At 51.7% G+C, this 11,114-nt stretch overlaps 1 protein-coding gene across 2 annotated transcripts in view; it reads right to left on the reverse strand.

Moving 5' to 3' along the window:
• The window catches only part of CRMP1 (collapsin response mediator protein 1), a 38,670-nt gene extending 28,031 nt beyond the window's left edge, over nucleotides 1-10,639 (reverse strand). Inside the window, exon 1 of one of the 2 annotated variants that reach the window (XM_015862643.2) lies at nucleotides 9,733-10,639. In XM_015862643.2, coding sequence (XP_015718129.1) covers nucleotides 9,733-10,104 — 372 coding nt within the window. In that variant the 5' untranslated portion in view covers nucleotides 10,105-10,639. Of the gene's footprint in view, nucleotides 1-8,034; nucleotides 8,380-9,732 lie in introns of those variants that run through there. The other variant, XM_015862644.2, reaches the window with a different exon arrangement.
• Between the last annotated feature and the right edge of the window lie 475 nt (nucleotides 10,640-11,114).

Raw genomic sequence — 11,114 nt, forward strand, 5'->3', positions numbered from 1 at the left:
TGCAGACAGGTACCAGCATCTTAAATCAGACTTTGCAGTTTTCTTCGAGCAGTGCCAAATGACCAGAAAAACTTGTGATCCAAGTCCTCCCTGACAGCATTGCAGGCTGGAGGACAGCTGCACCATGGGGAAAGCAGGGTGGGAGTAGTGCCCCAAATGCAGGCCTCCATCACTCATTGCTGGGCTATTGCTGGGCCATGCTTCCCACTCCCAGCCATAAATCCCCTCATGCAGGACGTTTTCTTTGCCCAACTCTCAGATGTGCCCCCAGCCACGGGCTGACCTCCGGGTGCTCTCACAATGCAAACAACAGCGAGCTTATTGCTCAGCACCGCAACCACAGTACAGGCCTTTATGGGCCTGACAGCAGGAACTCTGCGCAGTGAGAGGGGGAATTACAATGAACATTGAAACAGAGCGATTCACTGGGTGCCAGGCTTCAAGTCAAAAATCCCCACTCTCATTGACATGGGAGGGGAGGAAAGCACCACTGCGAGTGCATACAATTGCTCAGCATTTTATGGAGGCATAGAACTGAGGTGTTTCTCCTCCACCTATTGCTGCAGCAAAGCTGTTTGCTTCCAGGTCTGTTGCTGGGTGAGATAGCTGCAGGGCCTTGTGCATCCTTGCAGCTCCATTTTGCAAACGCTCCAGCTCCTTGCAGCTCAGCTTCTATCACTCTGCCTTCAAACACCAAGCACTGCTTTCGTGATGACATTCCACTGATCGCAGGCCGGCTTCTCCTGCTTCATCTGGCAGCAAAGCCACTGAGCTCAGTCTGTGACATGATGGCAGTTTTCATGGCAGCAGAAGGAGATGCCACAGCCTCGGCATCGCTTACTGTAGGAGGAGGAGCCCAGACATCAGGCTGTGTTACAGCCATTGTCTGCACTACAGCATGAGCAACACGAAACATCTGTAGGCTGGTGACAGTTTGTACAAATCGCCTGGTTTGATGTTTGGGTTCTTTTTAAATCAGCTCGGCTCAGCTCTTTCTGAAGTATGTTCATATTTTCAAGTGTTCCCCACGATAAAGGGCCAGCAGAGCCATGCAGGGGTGTGAACCAACATGCAGTGACCCACACAATGTGCATAAAGCTACTGGGGGGCCTAAATTCTGCATCACTACCCTGCACAACTGCCAGGGAGCTCAAATAATTAATAAATCATTTATCTCCATCTTCAGATCAAAATGATCCAAATGTTAGATCTGAATGTTAGAGGAAGAAAGACTGCAAAGAAATTTACAATTATCCCCTTTTTCATTTACCTTCTGTGCTCAGAGCTACACCTATTTAAAATTAATACACACAACAATATCCAAATACATTTTTTAACTCCTCAGTCCTGTAGAACATCTGAAAATCACAGCGATGGAAGGAATAAAACTGGCATGAACTGATATCAAAATAAATGTTACTAGAAAATGGAGCAGCAATGGCACAGTGCAGCACAAGCTGTAGAAAACACACCTCTCTGCAGTACCAATATCCATTGTACTGCGCTTGCATGCACCTCTCAGAGAAAACCACACCTACAGTACAAGATGGAGGTTGGGGAAAGAAAAAGCAAGACAGAATCTGACATTATCTATTCTAACTACACAAAAAGAGTCAAACAGAGTTCAGGAGTAGCCTTTTAATCAAATACCAGCATCTGTCCAGACTGCAATCCCGATCTATTCTATTCTGGTTTTGTTTTTCTTTCATGAATGGAATGTCTATCTGTTACACATCCAACTCTAAATCGAGCAAATAATGTCTTTTTAATCATTTACAGTTTGCTCTACATTTTAACTACAATGAAATTCACGTGATGTACCCAGCAAATAGGTCTGAGTACTGCTTCGTGCTTGCATTTGGAGTTTTATTATTGCTGCGCTGCAGCCATTGCCAACTGCAAAGGTTTTGCAACACTTTTAGCCCCAGTATTTCCAGGCCTAAAGGAGAAGAAAACACACACTCTGTAGTGATTTCATCCTTTGCATAACTCTAAGGACTCACTAGAATATACCATTGTACTCAGATCTCCACAGCAACAATGGGTGCATTCTCTAAAACCCAGAATAGCGAAGGGCCCTGAAAATGACGAAGGATTTTATGCTAAACAGCAATTAAATAACAGTTCAATTCGGAATTCACCTGTATTTCCAGTTCTCTGCCTGTAAGTATGTGGCTTAAAAGACGTCTGGTTAAACATAACAGACATAAGAAGGCATTAGGCTATGTTATCTCACATACAGCCATAGCATTCATCTTTACTTTTCAGCATTTGAAAGGTAGAATCCATTATTACTAAGTCTTTAAAAGGACCACTGGGATTTAAAAAATAAAAAAGACACAGCATCCCTATTTTACAGTTCAAAAGCCATAGGATGATGTTTGTGTTCTCCTTGGCTATGAATATTTGTAAGGGAGCAGTGCTTCAAAAGCAAAACTCTCACTGACAGATCACGGAGGGAGAGCTCTCCCGTGCTTCTGTGCATTTCTTATTTCCCATAGTAAATGAGAGATTTACATTATATTTCTTTGTTAAGATATGCTTGATTGCCTACCTATGTTCAGAGCCAGACAGACTGGGAACCAGTTGCAATATAATATGGTTCAGTTACCTTGGGTTTAGCAAAGTACTTACAAATAAGGAACATTTTTTAACTTAATGCCAAAGGAAGAAAGACATCCTTCCCACGAGGAATTCTTGCTTAAAATCCTTTCATAAGGATCAAAGAGCTATAAATGGGATTTCATGAGTGCGCTCTGCTTATAGAAGACATGCTTTTAATCAGCACTATCCCATCCTTTCTTTTGAATTTTATGCCTAGGTTACACTCCATAGGCAGTAATTTCTAGCTACTGTGATCCCTGAATTGACCTGGGGAATCACTTGTAAATTATCGTATCCTTAAGGTATCACATCTGCTGTGTTACTAAAGGAGAATCTGCTTTTAAGGCCTTTTCCTTTAACAAATGTATTCCCGTATATGGCAATTCATTAAGAAAGGATTATGGTGATTGTAGTGATGTTGTATCTTGGTCTGTAGCCAACATATTCATTCATCTTTATTCATTTAAAAGATCTGATGTTCCTTTGTTTCCCCTTTGGAAACCTTGCTTTTTATTCATCTAGCAATTCTCATCCTTAATCACGCAGTCTAAAAGGGCTACTCCTACAGCTACAAACTCCATAGGGATTTCTTCACTGTAAATGTCATCTTTGCTTTGCTTCTGGAGCAGAAGTACAACAAATATCTCATTGATGGCAATCTTCGCTAGCACCAGCAGGAGCTTCACCTAAATATGGGCTGCAGGGTTAAACGAATCACACAGTGTGTCGTAAAACCCAGCTCTCAGGTTACACACTGGCTATGTCAATTAGAGCAGATTCCAAAATCCCAGCAAGCCAGTCACAGGCAAGGCTGAACTTGGGAATAAATAACAACAATTCAGCAGTTTCCTGCCGCGTGCCGCTGAACTGAAGAGCAGCCTTATCTGTGTTTTAGTCAGAAACCTGCATCAGGTTACCTGGGCACATCAGCCTTGGCACCAGTAAGAGGCACTACAAGTGGCTGACAGCTGGCTGAGACCATCAGGAACCTCTTCTCTGGCAGAGGATGTGGATGCAGGAGAGACAAAACAGGAGAATATATCTTAACCAGCTCAGTGCAGTGGGTGAGCTGCATATTGTTTGCATGTAGATGTACAAGTCATAGCAGGTCACAATGCCTGCTGCTCCACAGTTTCTTCTGAGTCATGTGCAAGGTGGACTAGGATCATCATGTTTGCATCTGACCTCACTACCATGCTCAGGAGATCATAGAATGTAGATTCTACTGCAGACACTGGGGACATTTATAACTCAGCAAGAACTGGACATGTACTACAAGTTGAGATTTCATCTGATTATAAGCAAAGTAAAAGAAAAGGAAAAGTAATCCCAAAGTAACTGTCCCAAGATACGAGGCTGCCATCTCTACATGCATAAGGATCAGAAAACTACAAATTATTTTGCTGCTGAACTCCTTTGTGTTGATTGTATGGAAAATGAGGCTTCTCCCTTCTACTGCACCAATAAACCTCTTATGGAAGAAGCAGAGAACAGGACCCTCATGTGTCAGGGAAGTGGCACACTGCCAGTGGTGGCTCTCAGCAACTGTGACAGTGGCTCAGACTTCCTCAGCGACCACTTTCCTCATTACTCATCTTCCCAGACAGCAACTGTTCTTCCGTCACCAAATGGCTGCCAGCAGAACACAGCCCAGATCTCCAGGGCAGCTCAAACACTGACAGCCCACATGGGCACAGAGGACGCTGGCTGACAAACTGGCAGTGGCACTTCTAGGAACCACCACCACAACCCACGTTTTCTATCCCTCTGCCAAAGGTTTTAACCTCCACAGAAGGAGATGGAAAGATAGGTCACCAAAAGACCTACTGTGAATGTAATTGAAGGCAGCAGATGGAAGTGACTGAAATAAGGGTTTACTCTCCTGGAGAAAAAAAAAAAAAAAGGAAAGAAAAAGACTTTTCACAAATTCATAGAAATGGTGGTTTCTGATTGTTTTTTATCAACCAGCAAAAGCATCTCTGGAGCTGCCAAATTCAAGCCCAGAACAGGCAATGAGAACTCACAAATGTTCACAGCAGACAGGCAAACTGCGAGCAGCCAAGCCTATTAAAAAGCTACTGATAGAAAAGAATATATATATAATATTGCAGAGTAAGAGGGGATCCAGAAATCCCATACCCATGTGATTTAACGCAGCACAAAAAAAGTGCTGTCCAAATCAGTCTAAAGCTTGCACCAGTAACAGAATAACAATGTGGGAAATGTTCCCAATGCCCAGCACTCAGCAGCTTTTCAAACCCTTTTGGCAAGTCACACACCCATCTGTAGCTCCACACTGTTAATCAGAGGCGGGTGGGAAAAAATGGGGAGATGTGGAACAGACCCACATCCAGACCAGGGCCTAAGACTCAAAGTATTCTGCTGTCTTCAATTGAATCCTACTTCCTTCTCATCTCTCTCCATGTCAATCAATCCAAAAGACTACAACTAAAATTATTCTCTGTGCCCACTTCTTTGAATTTCTCCACCTTCGCTTCACTTTTCTGCATCTGCTGCTGCTTCTCATCTCATAACAGTTCTTCTCTTTCCTTCCTATGCGTGGTGAGATCCTTCCCTTGCAAAACCTCACTTTTGAGCTGTCCCCCCACACTGTACAGTCCATCAGCTCAGGATCAGCAGCTCATTCACCCATGGAAGTACCGACTCTTAGACCCCAACCAGGAATGCTACCTCATCCCCAGGGGTTTCAGACACCCTTTGCTTCTCCCACGTGCTTCCATACATTGGCTACGTTGACTGCTCTTCTCCCTTTGCTCCATGGAGTTGTCTTCACACCTCCTCCTCATTGAGCTCACGCTGATTCTGTTTTAATGGTTGCAGATGCTACTGGAACAAGCCCTGCTACAGACATCTTACAAGCCATATGCTTTTTTACTTAGAATGTTCAGTTCATCTGGGCTGAGATCTTGCTTGAAACACTATCAAAACACACAAGCCACAATGATTTGCAATGGCTATTTCAGTGTCACCCTCCACTTTGATTCCATGCAGCATTCAGCACAGGAGAACAATGGTTACGTTACAGCGAGAGGCGGAGGGATGCACCCTGGAAAATCTGCTCTGCGTGAGAGCACAACCCAAGCACAAAAGATTGCCACCTCATGCAGAAAAACACCTCAGCAATGGCTGTGCTGGATGACTGTGCAGTGCATATGGAGAAATGCACTCCTGCAGATGCATCCATAGAGTCACCTCTGCATTACAGATCCTTGTCCTCTCCCCACCCAACACTTCTGAGCCAGGGAGGTGAGACCCTCAAGAACTCAGCACACTGCCGAAGGTATCACCAAAGCACTCACACTCACTAGTTCAGCACATCTCTATTTTACATCACTCCAGCAACTGCATGGGGTCTCAAAGACTGAGCCCTTCACAGCAGCTACATTTTCTCCAGTCCAACAACTGGACAGCATCATGCACTGAAGCACTGCATGGGATGTAGAGGGAGAGTCCTGAACAGAGATGAAACCATTCACTGCTTCCTCCTGCATGAAGATTCCAGTGCTGAAGACCTGACCCTTGGCAGACTCCCAGAGTGATCTTATCAAATCCTGACTGCAGGGTGGGCATGGGGCTGGCCTGGTGTGGGATGCTATGGGACAGCTCCCATCCCCACACAGGTTTACCACAGGAACAAAAGACATTTTTATATGATTTTATTATTGCTGTTGTTGTTACATAACTTTACAGTGCTGTCACATTTCCTTGGAGCCCAGAAGGTTGAACCTGCAATGCATTTCCTCAGTGCAGGATGAGGAACGTGGAATGGGGTATGTGCAGTCAGAGCTGGTGGATGTTTCTAGGGAAGGAGGTGCGTGTGAGGTGTAACTGAGATGCTAATTTGCTTATGCTGGAGGGGAGAGGGCCTAGGAGTGCAAAAGATGGAAATAAATAAGGCAATTGAAGCCCAGTGCCTGCCAGTTTCCCTGATGTTAATTTATGCCTTTGATTTGGTCATAAAACTCAACACTGGCATTAATGAATATTCATTTGTAGAAGCTTCCACACATCCCATTTCAAAATGGGCTTCCATTTTTCCCAGCACTCTCCTCACATAGAAAGAAATCTGAGGAACTAAAGGAATCTGATGAACTGTTGATCCCAAGGCAAGCACTTGTAATTCCTCTGGGGTCTTCTTCTCTGAACTGCAGAGCACCTCAAGCAGCCACAGGTGGGCACCTGCTGCACACCGGTGATCAGCTCCATGCAGAGCAGCCAGCACCCACCCAGCAGGCATGGGGGGCTCCCAGTGCAGGGCGGGCAGCCAGCATAGGTCACATCACGTTCTCAGGACTGAAGAATGAGGAGCTGTACCCCATTGATCACACACAGCAGCCATGCTCACATCCTGCCTGGTGTCCATTGGAAAGGGAGAACTGTAGCCACGCATCCACTAGTATCACTTAGCCACGCTTTCAGAAAAGGGCTGTTCCCTTCATGTCCAAATATTTGAGCTAAAGGTTTTGTTTTGTTTTCAGTTACAAGACCTGAGGTGCTCACAGCCATGTAACACTGGCTCAAGTGATGCCTTCAGAGTACATTTTGCTTCTCCCAAAGCAAGAAGCCCTCCTGAAAGCCACCCCCCTGGCCCTAAACAGCAGCGTTGGCTCTGAAGCCACCACACCCACCCAGCAGCCCGGTCCCTGGCTCCAGAAGCTCTCACCCAGTGCCCCAATCCCTTCTCCATCACCCCAAACCCTGACTCCCGATAGCAAAGCATGGCCCAGTCCGCTATAGACCCCACAGCATCTTTGCATGGCCCCACTCGGGAGACATCGCCCACAGAAGCCCCCTCCCCGCCAGCTCCGCTTTGCTTTTATATGTCTACGGGGAACAATATACTGAATAAAGGACCCAGATCCTTTCTTTCAGCCGTGGAAAGAGCTCTCCATTGTGGTCCCTCTGGATGCACACAGGAGGAGGATGGTGACGATTAACCCTTTGACTCCTGATCCCGACACGCCTGATGCATTCCTAGCGCGGAGGTGTGGGCGCTGGCATCATGGCGCTCTCGTTTTCCACGCTCCCCCCGCCCATCCGCACCCCCGGCCCAGCCCGTCCCCCGCCCCTGCCCGCTGCCGGGGGCACGTCGTGCTGCAGCGTCCCCTCCCTCTTTTGTTCTTCCCAACCCGGCGGCCCCCCGGCCCCGAATCACCGCCGTCGGGAGCGGGTTGTGGGGCGAGGTACGAATTAAAAATAACAGAGAAATCGCCCGCCATCAAACCAGACGGATGCGGTATAATAACGATATGAATCAAATGAATGAAACGAAACAGAACCCGGTGGCCCCGCAGCCGACACCCCCCGAGCCCCGGCTCCCCACCGCCCCTCGCGGACTCTGCGCGGCCGCTGAGCGCCGTTCCCCGCCCCGCTAACAAAGGCGAGGGGACACCGCCGGGCAGCGCTTACCGTGATGTGGGGGATGCTCTTCTTGCCCTGGTACGACATGTCGGCTCCCGCCCGGAACGCTCCCCGAAGAGCGAGAGAAAAATAACGGTGGGGATAACGGGAATAAGGGTAATTCGGATGCTGGGGATGGGCGGGGAAACCCGGTGAAGCTGTGTAATGGAGGCAAAGTTTCGTCGCCCGGAGGAAGGGGAGCGCCAGGCGGAGCCGGCACCTTTTTTTCCAGCTGCAATAAAACAGGGACGCGGCTCCCCGGGGGGGGGGGGGGGGGGGGGGGGGGGGCGGGCGCTGCCTCTCCGGCGGCAGCAGCGCCCTCCCGGCTGCAGGTCGGAGCGGGATTCGCTCGGCTCAACCCAGGAAGCGGTTCCTTCCCTCCTGTCCCCCACCCCTACCCCCCCCTCCTCCCCTCGGCCCCCCTTTCCCTGCCCATCAACCCAGCCACTCCCTCCCACACCGGCGCTGGCAAACGCCGCCCCCGGCTCCGGCCCCGCCGCCGCCCTATCGCGAGCTGCGGGCACAGCGGGGCTCCCGTGCGTGAAGGCTGCGGGGTGGGGGCCCGGGAGAGTGAAAGGCATCGCGGAGCTGCCCCCACGTTAATCCCCGCCGTGCAGACGGGGGGAGAACGCTGCGCACACAGCGCTGCGACACGCACACGGGCACGTGGCATCTCCCAGCCAGGTCGCTTCCCCTACGCATCCCCCTTCCAGATCATCCCTGCTCAGCGCTCCAGCGACCATATGGGGTCCGATGTGCCGCCAGCTTATCCTCGCCCCCACAGCCTTAGAACTTCGGGGATCCGCAGAGCAACACGCGATGTGGCCCCGAAGCGGGGAGGCATCGGGGGTGTCTCGAGCGATGGGGGATGCTCAGGGTGCGTCCTCCCCGCTGCTCTGACACGGGGGTGCAGGTGGGGTGGAAACACCGCAGTGCAGCTCTGCACAGACCCCAAGGTCGCCGCAATGAGCGAGGTGGGCGCGGGGCCGTGTCCCCTCCGAGCTACCGAGCACTGGGGTGATCTGAGCCCCATTCATGAGAGGAGCGAGGAGCGGAGCTCCCAGCCCGGCCGCAGGCGGGTGGCCACGAGCGGTGCCAAGCGGCGGTGAGGGGACACGGCTGAAGGCCGCTAAAGGGAAATCAATGACAGCCCCGGAGCCGGCCTAGCTCTGCCTCCGACTCAGTTGCCACGATCGGAGGAGACGGAGACGCAGCTCCCCCGCCCCGGCCTCAGTTCTTCCTTAAGTCTACAAAATGAACTCAGGTTGTGGGTCCACTCCATCTTGCCCACAGCTGGGGAACCCCAGGCAGAGGCTGCCGTCCCCCTTTCCCCCCCTGCCCGGGGCACAATGAGGGCATCGGGGTCTCCGGAGGGAAGCGATCCCACGCGTGACGGGGCCGGGCCGCTCCGTCCCGGGCGGGGAGGGGGGAATCGAGGCGACCCTACGGCCCCGCCCCCGCCCGGCCGGCGTTCTACCGGCACGAAGGAAAAAACTCATCGCCATCACTTACAAAGGAAAAGCGATTTCTGCCGTTTCCCAACGCAAAACGCCCCCAGGAAGCCCATAAGTCAGACAGCTCCCAGGCCGGGCGGCCGTTCCCACAGCATCCCCGTGCCAAGACGGGAGGGCAGCGCCTCCCCGACCTCCCAAAGACACTCCATATCCCGTCCCCCTGGGCAACCCCAGCCCCCGTGTCCCCGCTCACCTGCCCATTTTCGGGGCCCTGCAACAGCTCCTTCCCCAGCGGGAAGCGGATCTCCACGCCCGGAGTCTTGTCCTCTCGTTCCCCCGGCGAGCTGATGACGGAGCCCGACACCTCGCTGATATCGCTGGCGGTCTCGCTGTAGTTGTCCCCCCCGTCCAGCATATCGTGCCGGCTGCCGCTCCGCGGGGTGCGGGATCCCTTTTTCCCTACGCTGTAGGCATCGAAGTCGATGGTTTTGTTCTCGTAGGCCCCCTCCACAGAGGCGAACATCCCCCCGTATTTCTGCCGCGGTGTCTGCGCCGTGGTCCCCGGCCGGGCCAGATACACGGGCAGGTCGTCTTCTTTATTCCAGTTCCTCTTTCTCTCAGCCATTCTCGCCGCGCGGGTCTCTCTCCCTCGCTCGTTCTCTGCTTCCCACTTCTCTGTACCTTCTGCTACCGGGATAGGCTGCCGGTGACCATAAAAATGAATGGACGGCTGCGGCGGCGCGGGGTTGGCTGCCGGGATGCTGCCCTTAGGGAGATGCAGGCGGCGGACTCAACCCCGCCATCCGCCCCCAGCAGAAAAAAAGAAAGAAAAAAAAAAAAAAGATTATGAAAAAGAGAGAGGACGAAATAAATCCAAGCGGGATTTAAAAATAGCCGTGTTAGTAAAGAGCACGTGAAAATAAAGTACAAAGAGAGCAGAGGAGAGGGTGGCAGAGGCAGGTGATTGGAAAGCCCCTGACGAATGGGAAACGCAGCAGCAATTTCCAGAGCAAGGACCGCAGTGCACACGCTCCCCCGGTATAAAGAATGAGCCGGGGGGCGGGAGGGGATGGGAGGAGGGAGCTTGCCGCATGCACACCCAGCCTCGGCCGGGACCGGACGGGCTCCAGTCACCTGCTGCTACGTGGCTTCGGGGGGGGCGAAAAAAAAAAAGAGGCAAAATAAAAAGCCCTCACTCCCCCGAGCGAACCGGGGGGAGTTTCTCCCACTTCGCACACTCGCACTCCCCGCCTCCCTCCTTCCTTCCTTCCTTCCCTCCCTTCTCCTCCCGGGGAGGGGCAGGGGGTGCCGCTGCCGTCTCGGTGCCGCAGCAGCTGGTGCCGATGGGGGGGTGTGCGGGGGGCGGCCCCGCTCCGCCCCGCATCCCCCGGCTCGGAGGAGGCAGCGCTGACTCGGAAGTGATCGCGGCTGGAGCTGCCCGCGGATCCGCCCCGCGCAGCGCCTCGCGGAGCTGTCCCTTCAGCACCGCGCAACCCACGCCGGATGGAGGCTGCTTTGGGGCCCGACTGTAGCGCTTCGTTCTGTATGCACGGTGCCAGCTAACAAACCCCGATTATCTAATGTTATTTACTATTTAAAGCAGGAGGGTTTGAGAATTCTTTCCTCTCTGCCCAC

Source organism: Coturnix japonica, chromosome 4 (assembly GCF_001577835.2).
Source record: "Coturnix japonica isolate 7356 chromosome 4, Coturnix japonica 2.1, whole genome shotgun sequence".
Lineage (NCBI taxonomy): Eukaryota > Metazoa > Chordata > Aves > Galliformes > Phasianidae > Coturnix > Coturnix japonica.